Here is a 12,936-nt window from a genome sequence, read left to right as displayed (position 1 = left end):
TCCTGTTGTTTGAAAAAAAATACCATAGTCTCTCCTCTTTGCACACCCTCAGACTGTAAAGCACTGTGGACTGTATTCCTGTTGCAGCATGGTAACAGATGGATTAGGGACAGGTTTCCATATGGTGTTCCAGGTGTGCAGCCTTTATTTACCAAAGAATTATTTTAAATTTCAGAGGAAAGGCAAATAATAGCAATAATAGTAGTAGTAGCGGTGGTGGAGGTCCATATTTTCATTCTATTGCTAGCTTACACATTTGTTCTTCAGATTTAGGAAGCAGGATGTGTGCCTCCAGCATGTTTTTATTTTTAATGATCAATCAAGTGGCATATTTATTGGTTCTTCGGTTTTAAAATGAAGTGTTCTAATTGGCAAAATACACAATGTATTTCTTGACGCATAATTGCTCTCACAAAAATCACCCCATAAAAGCATTCATAATAAATAAAACATTGTGTGTGTGTGGGGGGGGGGTTGCCATTCATTGACTTAGAGATAAAATTATAAATCCAATTATAAAGCTTTGAGGAGAGTCTAGTATAAAGAGCGCAAGATAATAATCGCAGCTTAAGGCTTCTAATTTAATACGAGGCAAAAAACAATGGCAATTCTCAGAAGGAAAGCACGTGGGAGTTAAGGTCTGAGATGTTGAAAGGAATACTTTCTCTTCTGACTGGTGATCATGTGGGTTGGAAAGAATTATAGAGGAAAAGCCCCTGCGCGTGTGAGTACAGGGGTTAAAGGCAGCCCTGCACCCCTTGAGTCCCGAAGCAAATTCAACAGCAGTGACTGCCTGGACTTTTAAGCGGGGCGCGGGCTGGGCTGTGTACCAACAGCCTCGTCAGCTGCAGACGGAACTGCAGCATCCCTTCCTGCAGTAGCGCGCCAGCCATTGGCTCCTCCGTGACACGTGACTGATAGAGCCTTTTCTGTGTCTTTTCTCGCCCATCTGTGTGCAGGGCACTGATAGGCCAGGCTGATGCGCAGGCAATTTATCATCTTGATCTCCCACTGAGTCAGGGAGCTCTCCTGTCACCAGTATTGATTTCAGAGGATGGACTAAATTTCCTAGGATTTCCATTAAGAATTAAGAAAAAAGCTCTAAGCACGCAGGGTAGCCAGACAGACATGGATATGAGATGGCACTGTGAAAACTCGCAGGTAGCTTCTTCTCTCACAGCCGCTAAGCACAGCTTAGTTCGGCAGCATGCAGGGTTTAAGATACCAGAAGCTTAAAATCAATAAGAATGGAAATACGAACAGGCTCATTCGGATGAACTGATTTTAAGATTTATATGAGAATGTTTCTTCTTGGAGATTGCATGTCAAATTTATGCACGCTGTGTATGAACTGTAGAGAGATTTTTAAATTTGGAAATGTCCTTAAACCCTGAGCATGGTTGCTTCTAGTTTTTGTCTGCTGCTTTTCTGTGAGCTTCAGAGGTTTTTTTTCTTTTCCAGCATGCTTGTGGCAAAAACAACCAAAACTTGTGTTTGCGTGGTTTTGTGTGTGTGTGTGTGTGTGTGTGTGTGTGTGTGTGTGTGTGTATTAACTTGTGTCAAGTAAAAGCATGAATAAACGCTGCTTTTAATACTTACCAGACTGCTTTATTACTGGTAGTGATTTGGTAGAAATGTTGCTTAAATATGCTTATAGTCTGGCCGTGCATGCATTGCCGCACAGTGAAATTTTTACGGAGAATTCACAAGGTGTTGTGTCTGAATTATATGCATGTTGGGTAACAGAAATTGTATTACTGATCAGTGGTTAAACTTAACTACTATAAATATTTCCTGGTGATAGGATTTGAGTAACATTTATATCACGTCTGCTTACTTAAGAAATGTATGTGCTGGATAGTGAAAGTTGTTGATATTTTTGAAATACTAACTTTGATTGTTTCAAAGACAGCAAGATTTCAATCTCTAGAAATGCTTCCTAGAATAGAGAACTAAGAATGTGTTCTAAAATAATTTATCCAAGGATAGGATTCGAAAAACTGCTGTTTATGTATGCAAGAGGTTTTGTGTATCTTTGGATATGTGTGTGAATGTGTATGTGGGGAGGGGCATTTGGGGTGTGTGTGAGAGAGAGAGAGAGAGAGAGAGAGAGAGAGAGAGAGAGAGAGAGAGAGAGAGAGAGAGAGAGAGAGAGAAAATTTACCTTGGGGGATCGTTTGATGTTGTTCTAGCTAGTCCTTGCTCTTGAGAGGAGTAAAAATGCCTTGGCTTTCAAGCATTCCCTGGACCCATGGGAATCAAAGCTAGCAGAAGCACTCGGATGTCCAGATGGGACCGGCATGCTTGGCAGGGAGTGGAGACAATAGGTGGGGGTGGAGCAGATGGAAGACAGAAGGGACGGCACATTAGCATTAGGAAGGCTGGGGGTGGGGAGGGGAGGAAGAGTGTTTGCTTCCTGGTGAAGTAAGCCTGTTGTCTCTTTTCACGGGAACTTCTGATTGCGTCTTCTTTTAATTATGAGACAGGGTATCACTTCTGTGGTGACAGCTATTTCAAATTCAGTAGCCTCTGCTGCTTAGATTGTGGAAGAAGATCCATGAATAGAAATTGCTTTACCAGGTTATAAATGGTGCCTTGCCTTTATGTTGTTTGTGGATTTTTTGTTGTTGTTTTTACCATGTTAAGGAAAAATAGGAGGAAAATTCAAATCCAGTTTATACTATTTGAGTTGGTAGCATCTAAATGGAAATATCTAAATTACTATTGAACTGGTTTACCAGACCTTGAGTGAAGCATCCAGAGTGTTACCAAAATTGTGTCTATTGAGTCAATACTGAAAAACTGACAGCCTATGATAAATCAACCACTACTACTGACTACTAACTCTTACATAGACGCACATGTCTTTGTATAACAATGTCTGAATAGTTTAGGGTTTTGTTCTTTTTGCCACAAACACTGAGGGTCAATGACCAGTTGAAATTCTGAAATGAAATAAATCTCTTAGCATCCTCCACCTGGCTTTCTGTTACTCATAGCCACACAGCTTTGGCCCCAAAAGCCACAGGACCAGGGCAGGATGGAAAGTTACTTATTTCCAAAATCTCTGATTTCAATGATTCTTATAAAATTTTTTCTTGAATCCAGGTAATATCTCTAATTCTAAATACAAATGAATTTGATCCAAATCATGTCCTGAAAACACAAATTAAAAATGTTTAAATACATGGGTCCTTCAGTGCCAACTGCTTTATCATTTAGATGGAGCACCTTGCAAATAGGATTTCTTTTCTCCAAGAAAGTTTTACCATGTTGCAGGTGTCTTTGGACATATCTTTGGAACCCTGTCTTTACAAGCAAAGAATCATCATCTAAGCAGGATAATAGAAACCTTGAGCTTTGGTATATCTTGAATGGTATTGAAGATAATCGGTTTCTTGATCTGTATTTGGGCAATTTATAATATTTTTTTCCAGGAAGTGAAGACAGCTGATTCCTCATCATGGCCCCATCTCTTTTCCTTTATGTCCTATCCTTGGAAATTAATGGTTCTTCATTTGGCAAATTCCCTCTAACATTCCTAGAAAGAAACAAGAGTCAGTACACAGAAAATGGAACCGAGATTTCTCTTTTGGCATGTTAACTGCTGTTCATTAAACAAAATGACCCAGTGATAAAGGGTGGAATTTCCACTGAGTATACTATCAAAGTTATTCAATAGGATAGGCTATAGGCAAAGAGGAGTGAACTTACAATATCCATAAAATACTAAATACATTGGGACATACCAGTTTCCAAGCACTTGAGAGGAAGTGGAAGGCTTGGCAAGTATGAGGCCAGCCTGAGTTTCACTGAGTTCAAGGCCAGTCAGAGAGACAGAGTAACACTTGTCTTAAAGTCCACCAATTATGTAACTAATCAATCAATCAATTAAAAACAGCACAATCTCTAAAGTCGTATTTGGTAACTGATTCCAATTGTATTTGGTTTATCTGCCAAGCAGATTTCTCATTGAGATATTAAGTAGGGAAATGGTTACATTTTACAAAATCATTAATGGTGCAGCATTACATATTAAAGACATTTGAGATGGTGATGCTGAAATGTTACTGTCTGTGTTGGTTCCATATACCCCTTTAATTTGTGAAATGGGTTCATTCCACAGCCTCTGGACACGTTTACAAACTACAAGTGCAATCAATTAACACTATGGCGGATGTTGATTTGTGTGCAAAGCTCCAATAACCTACAACTTTTAGTTTTCAAGCAGGAAGCAGAAACATGGAGCCCAGAACCATAAGCCTCTGTCTATGCATATAGTTTAAAGATTCTAAGAACTAGATGTATGTTCCACCATTTAGCAAATGACTCATTTGAAACAAGGTTTTCTGTTTTAGATTTGTTTATTTTATATCATATGTACAATGTTTTTGCCGGCACGCATGCATGCATGTACATCTCTGGTCTGCCTGGTGCCCAGAGAGGGCATTAGATCCCTGGAACAGGAATTACAGGTGATGTGGGTGCTGGAGATTGAACCCAGGTCCTCTGCAAGAGCAACGTGTGCTCTAAACTGCTAAACCATTTCTCCAGCCCAGAAACAATCTTCTGTGTTATCCAAAACAGTGTCCTTGTCTATTGCCCTACCACCCTGAAAGCACCCAATCTCATCCAAATCCATGTTCTTAATTTTGATGTTACATATATTAGCATAATCCATAGGTGAGCTGTGTGTTGAATACCTAACTGGAACCAAACCAAGTGATATATATTTATTATCCTGTCTTCTCTTTTACCTTCCACCTTTCTTTGCTTCTTAGTGTTTTTATTCCTCTGTGGCTTTACTTACAATTCATGGGCACAAAAGCCCTTTGATCAGAAAAATGATGTTCCTTACCCCAGAGCTCAAAGTTGCCAGTTACAGACAACACAGTGAGAGTTCATTTTGCAGTGTTCCATGAAAGTACATTCTTGTATATAATTAACCTTTGAATTTCTTTGATTTCTACTAAGGTTGCCCTTGTTCAGCCCAAACAATTGATTTCACTTTCTGCTGCCCTATTTACCGTTATATAACAGCTGATATTTGATATCTTGAAGGCCTCCCTTCTGCCCTAGTCACTCTGACATGCAGAATGGAGAACAGCACAATACTCTGGAGTAGGCAAACAATCTCCATTATTTAAAATAATTGGGGAAAGTCGCAGGCAGTTATAGATCCATGGATATCTCTAGAGCCTTCTAGGAGACTCAGTGCAGAATGAGTCCAAACAAATGGCCACTGAGCAGAATCAAGACTCTATGGAATATTTTCTCTTTGTGTTATAAATTATGTGATTACCATCACACATTTTACTTGCTCCTCAACTTTTCAGCTCCATTTGGAATCACTTGGTTAGACATCAGTAACTCTTTTCCAAACTGTATCTCCAAATTCAGTTTTTTTTAATCCAACATCATTTTTTAATCTTCAGATAAAACAAATTATTTTCTTAATACCAGAAAGTCTCATATATTTTCTTACTGTTTCTCCAAAACCATGATGTGATGTTCTTTTTTCAATAAACACCCCATTACTTCATATATCCTTGGTTTAAAGATAAAAAGTTTAACAGTGGTGAGAGCACCGAATAAGATTTTAACAGAGCTGGAGAGTTCAGCTTCCCAGAGAAGTTGTTCCTGAAATCTCATACCGCCATCTCAGTTACTCTTACTTTTTAAAAGCTGTTCTGTTGGCTCGAAGTGTATTATTCCAAGTTTTTGACCCAAAATATGTTGATAGACGTTTCAAAGACAAAATGCCAAGGCTGGAGATGTCACTTAGTGGCACAGCATTTTCCTAGCATGTGGGAAGGCTTCAATTTGATACCCAGCACTCTGGTGGAGGAAGCAGAAGGCAAACAACCTGTAGTCAATCACTGGAGGGATTACTAAATCATACAGTGCATAAAAGTATAGATTACATATATGTGAGCATATATATGATAAAGTGTGTATTCTAGTAAAGCAGTGCTACTTTTATTATTTAATAAAACTGCTTATTTATTGTCAGGTCAATTTTTTGCTAGAAATTCATTTTTTTTAACTTTGTACTTTGCAGTTGCAAGGCAATTGCTTCAAAAATCAATCCTCATCTTTTCATGTGTAAGCTAGCTCTATTCCACAAGTACATGTGCTCTTACACTCACCCTCCATTGTGTTAAAAAGCATTGTTTTCACTTACACACAACTTTTTTCAGTAGCACATTTGAGGGAATCACCTTCCATTAGGTTTGTGGTGATAATGCAATATCTTTAGAGCCTAGCGTAGTGTTATGAAATGTGTGTCTATATAAAGCATCACTAAATATGTAGCTGCTAAGTAATAGGTCCAAAGGATGTCTGCAACAAGTCAGAAGTTTGATCAGGGAATAACTATTGTTGGCTTTTCAAGGCATCATCTTATCTTTATGATGAGATTCTCTCCATAATACATCACAATGGCTAAGTTCTCATCATAGTGGTTCTTGCACATCTGTTAGTTATGATCTGTAAAAACACTGGTTGATTGAGCTGTACAAAAACTGTGCTAGATATCATCAGTGATTGAACAGAAAGTTAGGTACTTGCTGTTTTACAAGTTCACTTGACCAATCAGAACAAATAAAACACCAAAAGAGAACTGTAGGCTGAACTACCTCACCCTAGAGTATCAGCTAATGGGCACATGTCTTCTGGTTGTCTGATGGTGTTTTTAATTACAGATAGAGTTCACTGTAGTTAGAGACTAGCTAATGTCATTCTGCTATGTATGTTTAAACACCCCTAGTTATATGATCACACCATGAAAAATAATGCAAGATCAGATAAAATCAGGTGGCTATATATCACCATAATATCCCAGAGTGTTTCTCAGTGGTAGAGTACTTGTCTACAATGTGCAAGGCACTGGGATCAGTGCTCAGAAGCAGCAGCAGGAGAGGAAGGAGAAGAAAGAGGAGAAGGAGGAGTGGGATGAGAAGAAAAAGGAAGGGGAGGAGGAGGAAGAGCAGGAATTATCATTCAAACTAATTATTTTTCTAAATAGCTAGATTAGGAGCAAGTATAAGTATCTTGGGCCTAAAGGTAAATTAAGTGTGCTTGTAAATTAGTCCAAGACATTTTCAGTGTGGCTATTTGTGTTATCGTCTCAATTTCTTCATTTCCTGCAGAGGACGGAAAAGTGAATGTGAGTGTGGTCAGAATGCTGTCTCCGGGCTTGAGTGAAACAATTTTGAAAAGTAAAAATAGCAGCACACACAGTCTATCCATGTTCCTGGAATTGTTATCAGTGGTATTATTTCCTCAATGGTTGTTTCTGTTTAGAACACTAATTATAGGACATTACACAATTTAACCACATTTTGGTGTGAAATATTAAGCTGAATAGTTCCTGCTTCACAAAATCCCAAACTGGAGATAAGTAAGCTTGAGGTGCTGTTTAAAGACATCCATGGCAATAGTTTTCCTAGATTCTCAAATTTATCATTTACACACAGTCTCTATGATAACAATCGGGAAGCATTTGTTAGTTACTTTCTGTTTCCGATGAAAGACTGACAAACGCAACTTTGGAGATAAGGCTTTTTTGGCTTACATAATCACAATCCATCACTGAGGGAAGCCAAGGCAGGAACTCAAGCAGGGAAGGAACCTGGAAGCAGGAACTGAAGCAGAGACATGGAAGAATGCTGTCACAGCCTTGTTCCCATGGCTTGCTCCGCCTGCTACCTTATATTACCTAGGACCACCTGTCTGTAGGCAGAACATTTCTCTCCCTCCTGCCTGTTCCCAAATATCTGGCAGGCAGCCATTTCCCAAATAATTGACTTAGAGGATTAATATTATTTATAAATGCTCGGCTGGTAGCTCAGACTTATTATTAACTAGCTCTTATGCTTAAATTAAACCATACTTCTTATCTATGTGTAGTCACATGACTTGGTACCTTTCCTCAGTTCAGCATTCTCATCTTGCTTCCTCTGTGTCTGGCTGTTAATTCCTTGACTCCACCCTCCTTCTCCCCAGCACTCTCAGTTTTGTTTCCCCACCTAACTTCCTGCCCAGCTACCAGCCAATCAGTGTTTTATTAAACCAGTTCCACTGACAAATCTTTACAGTGTACAAGAGGATTATTCCACAGCACCTGTCCATGGTGGCATTGGCTTCAAGGAACTGCCCCCTCTCATAATCAAGAAAATGCTCCACAGACTTGCTTGCCCACAGTCCCAATTTGATGGTGAGATTTTTCTCAATTGAAGATCCCTTTCACAGATGACTCTAGCTTGGGCTGAGTTTTCAAAAGACCAATGAGCTTCACAATAGATGGTGGCCTTATTTTAAAAAGAGTCCCCTGGTGTATTAACAAAATAAATATTGATTTCAGCTTATCTCTTTCTACCTAACAAGTCCATAAACATTGTATCAAGTCTTTACACTTTGTGGGAAGAGTTATGAATGAAGATATGACGATTTAGTGTGATGAGACTGGAAAGCTAGGCATTTGATTGACAATGAACTCTAAAATGCAAGGATATTTTGAAAATATGCCATTCAAACAAGAATAATAAGTTTGATGCCTATAAATATAAAAATGATGGATTTATATTTTATTGGTTGCAGCTGTTCCCTTTCCTTGCCCTTTTGAATGTATCTGAGCCTTAAAAAAAAATAACACATGCAAAATCTCATAACAGATGGGCATGGTGGTGCATGCCTTTAATCCCAGCACTCAGGAGGCAGAGGCAGAAGGATTTCTGAGTTCCAGCCTAGCCTGGGCTAAATAGAGTTCCATCTAGAAGTTAATTAGATCAAAGCATTTCCTCTCACTCTTTAACTAAAAATGCATATGGTAATAGGACTAACCTTAGATTATAAAAAGTATTATAATCTCATTAAACATCATTTTCCTTTCATCAGTCTTACACAAAAGTTAGTATCTAATGTAATCACCTCACATTTGCCAGTACCACTTCATAGTGAAAGATGATTTTCTAGAACAATTCCAATTTTCTACCTGTTACTAAGTATCATGAGACTGTGCTGGGAGGTTTCAGTGTGATAGTAGTTTGATTTCCAACATTAATTGAGTGAATCCTCCTCTCATGGCTACTCAGAATTTCCACTAGGAAACATGGGCTGAACAGTTTTAGGAGTGAACATAATTGGCAGAGAAGCAGACCTTTCCATTAGTCACCGATTTTTTTCCCCTTTCTTCTGATTTAAACATTGATTTTATGTTTGCGCTCAGAATCTTTTCTCTCTTTTGGCTCTTCTTGGTTTATCTACATCACTCTCAGCTTTCTCTTCTGAACTTCATATCTACACTTACAGTCACTTCCAGTTCCCCTGAAATTCTACAGATCCCAACGCGAACAGCTTATTGATGGGAGCTTACCCAGTTTGTAAACATTTTCTTTTCCATTGATTTATGCAATAAAGTGTACCAGGGAAGGTTCTACAGCAATTTAAAGACGACTTACAACTATTTTTGGTGCTTGATCCCCTCCTTTTTAAGGTGAGACATAGCAACTTTAAGACTTTGTGATTCTAGAGCATGGGTAAATGTAAACGTCTTTTAAGAAAGATTCTTCTTTAAACAGTGGTCTTGGAAGCAGGGATGGCTTTCATGTTATTAAATCACCTTGCCTAGATTTGCATCTGGCATTTTCTTACTCAATTTTTGTGGTGATTTTGTGTGATAATTCCATCATGGCCCTAATTAGAGGCAAAGTTGGTTTTGCCATTTCCACAGCGAAGATGGCATGGGCTCATTAGCATTCTGCCTGTGAGTCTGCTGGATGTCAGGGAACTGGCCGTGTGGAATCCTAGAAATCCACAATAGGAAACGCAACAGAAGAAACGCCATCTTTTCTTCTTGGCAAACGGAGAAAAAAATTGCAGACTGTGTTCATAAGAAACAAGCAATTTTTCTTTATGAAGACAAAGGACTGTTTCTATTCTGCCTGTGTTCCTTGTCTTCCACTTGGCTAGGAGGCTGCACAATTATTTGTGATCTATTTTTCAGACAACGGAAGCCAAAATAGCTAAATTATTCATTATAAGTGAAAACATTTATTCCCATGTATCAAGAACTCTCATTTCTTTTCTGCTGTTCTTAATAAGAAGCCTGTGGTGTAAAATCAGAGGCGAATGCACCGAATAATCACCCCGGTCAATGTGTACCTCCTCTTTGTAGTTTCAGGCCTTGTATCAATAAATGTTTTATAAGGTGACATATGCTCTGAACTAAAAGTCTTGCAATTCCCAAACCAGCTTCACTTTGTCCTCCCAACGATAAGGAGCATTGTGGCTTCTAATGGAAGAGGAAGGAAAGGAAAATGTTGACCCAAGAAATAGCATTGGTAGAAATTTATGGGAGACAGACTTTTAAAATGCCAGATGAGACACTCAGAGAACAAGACTTTGCAAGCATTTTTCTATAAATGTTTACAAAAGAAAGTGGGTCTGTACTGAGAACAAAAGGTATGTAGGACAAATTATTATTATGGACATTCCCTACTTGTACATAAGAACCAGTACAGTTTACACACATTCATGGTCAGTATGCTTCCTTAGCAGGGAAGTAGTCTTTTAGACACATGGATATAAATTTGAGAGTTTTACATTAAGAATTTAAAGACTTCTTAAGATATAGAAGATGTAGTAATTATATCTTTCAGGATTTCTTTTTTAATTTGTTGTCAGAATCTAAACTGAAACTATTTACTCCCTACTGGGATTCAATGGATAATCCAAGGAAGTAGCAATTTGAAGTATAAATTGATATGTACAGTAGCGTTTTAGCTTTTAAACTAATCTTATAATGATAGATTTGACTTCCAGAGCAGTTAGCTTGAAAGACTTCAATTGGAAACATTCCCCGGGCCTTCTGCAACATAGGAAGAAGCACTGTAGCTCCTCACGGAGAAGAGCAGGAGGACATGCGGGAACCAAATACTTCTTGGCCAGCTCTTTTTATTGTGGCCTCGTGAATACTGTCGCTAGGTCCATAACTCTGAGCCACGTCACAAGTATTCCACCCTTGACCGGTCTCCCATTACATATTTTATGCCTTCATCAGGAATGATTCCCATCACCATTTTCAATTTTTGTAGCTGATGGAATTAACTCTGGACAAACGATGATGTGTGTGCAGCCATTTCATCATAGGCGCCCCCATTCTTACACCACAGGAGTGTGAATGAGAAGCTGCACCTGCCATTTCCTTTTGAAAAGCTATGTGAGGAAGGAGAACTTCAACTCACAGCATTCTTCTCTTTAAAATGTGGTGTTTGACCCTAAAGTCTTCATTGCTATTCAAAAGCTGAAAGACACACTTCAGTCCTAGAGCTAGCCTGGCCAGAGCAGTGTTTTTTTTTTTTTTTCTGAATTTCTGACATACTCTTTTTAGAATTTAAAGTCAAAATTTATTTCACATCTCACTGAATGAGATTAATTCTATTTCCCCAATTCTGAAATGGTTCCGTTACTATCGCACTTGTAAAATGGACTGAGACACCCTGCCACTATCCAAACACAGGTGAAGAAAGACTCCCCTTTTCCTGTCTTCTGCAGTTAACGTTTATTGTTTCTGTTTGCTTGGCCTTGCTTTTCCCAGATGTCAGGGAATGGCATCTCCGCCCTCTGCTGTCATCAAAGAATCAAAATCCTGAACACAGCGCTAGTTATAAAGTTGCCAAGTCACCAGCGATTATTTTTAGACTTCGTGGAGGTCAAGAGAGTCCTGAATTCTGGGACATTGAAAGAACGCATATTGATAGTATCATAACCATTAGCTGAGTAAGGATTCTAAGGAATCCTAAGATTGTAAACTAAAATTACGTGATAGGAGAAAAGCAAATAGGTGGAAGCTGTACTGCCCAGAAATCAATACAGGAAACTTCATTTTTGAGGAATCCCTAACCATTCCTTTTCATTTTTTTCCAGTTTTATCTCGTTTGCGTTTTATTCCAATTTTCTCTTTTAAAACAAGTGTGTAATTTTGTTGCTGATTTTTCTCATGGATTTTATGCCCTAATTTTATGTATTCAGGGATAAATTAGAGAAACACAGCTTTAAAATGGTACCATTAGCAATAACATGTCCTGTGGCAGTATCCCTACCTCAGATCAGGGTAAAATACTCAAAATGGTAAGTACATTCAAACCAATGATTACTTCAGGGAGCAAGTGGTTCAGAATCAATGAATTTCACTCTATTTAGCATTTGTCCCCATACATCATCTCATATCTGACTGTCAGCAAGTCATTTTATGGTACAGAAGATTACTTCTTTGTGATATATATAAATATAGATTCACGGAAAGTTGTCAAGGAAAATGCAAGCAGGCGATTGTCTGGGAAACTGCGTCCTTTGTTGGATACTCTTTTATTTGGTGGAAAGGTGTCCACAGATAAGGAAAGAAGAGCCAGCCCTGAACAGGAAAGTTGAGTTGGCCAGGCCAACTTGGGCTCTTTTGTACAATTACATTTTGCACGCTCTAGTTCAGTATCAAAGCAGGATATTAATATTGGTATACATCAGAGAGCTTATTCAGATTCTGCCAGTCAGATATGAACTAGTATTTGTACATGTGTACAGGCATCTATGCAGTGTGTCACATGCACAGCTCCTTAGAACAGACATCACCGTCTACAGGCTTGCTAGACCGGCTGCCTCAAGGCTCCCTTGCCTTACCCTCTCTTACTGTGCTTTTAGAAAATCCTGAGGAGTCATCCACTTTACTCTATACAGCAATGGGATGGAGAGGGATTTGTCCCAGACCAAGGAGGATAACTCTCAGAGCTTTTCCTGGATCACTGTGTCTTATTCTAGACCAGGTTCGGTCACAGTGTTCTACATCCTCAGTAGATTTCCAGCATGTTGAAACCTAAGGGATTTAAGCCAGAAAACTGTATTTTCTTTCAACTGTACTTGGATTGTATGTTAATGATA

General features: G+C 38.7%; 1 protein-coding gene across 38 annotated transcripts in view; it reads left to right on the top strand.

Moving 5' to 3' along the window:
• Nrxn1 (neurexin 1) overlaps positions 1–12,936 on the top strand; it is a 1,071,743-nt gene that overhangs the window by 1,015,663 nt on the left and 43,144 nt on the right. For 2 of the 38 annotated variants that reach the window (XM_016004278.3, XM_016004277.3), the window contains exon 1: positions 1,008–1,161. The exons of the other annotated variants lie outside the window; for them this stretch is intronic. In XM_016004278.3, coding sequence (XP_015859764.1) covers positions 1,129–1,161 — 33 coding nt within the window. In that variant the 5' untranslated portion in view covers positions 1,008–1,128. Of the gene's footprint in view, positions 1–1,007; positions 1,162–12,936 lie in introns of those variants that run through there. 38 annotated transcript variants of the gene reach the window in all.

This window comes from Peromyscus maniculatus, chromosome 22 (assembly GCF_049852395.1).
Source record: "Peromyscus maniculatus bairdii isolate BWxNUB_F1_BW_parent chromosome 22, HU_Pman_BW_mat_3.1, whole genome shotgun sequence".
Classification (NCBI taxonomy): Eukaryota; Metazoa; Chordata; class Mammalia; order Rodentia; family Cricetidae; genus Peromyscus; species Peromyscus maniculatus.
The sequence above is the reverse complement of the archived record's forward strand: the minus strand, read 5'-3'. Positions and strand labels throughout refer to the sequence as shown.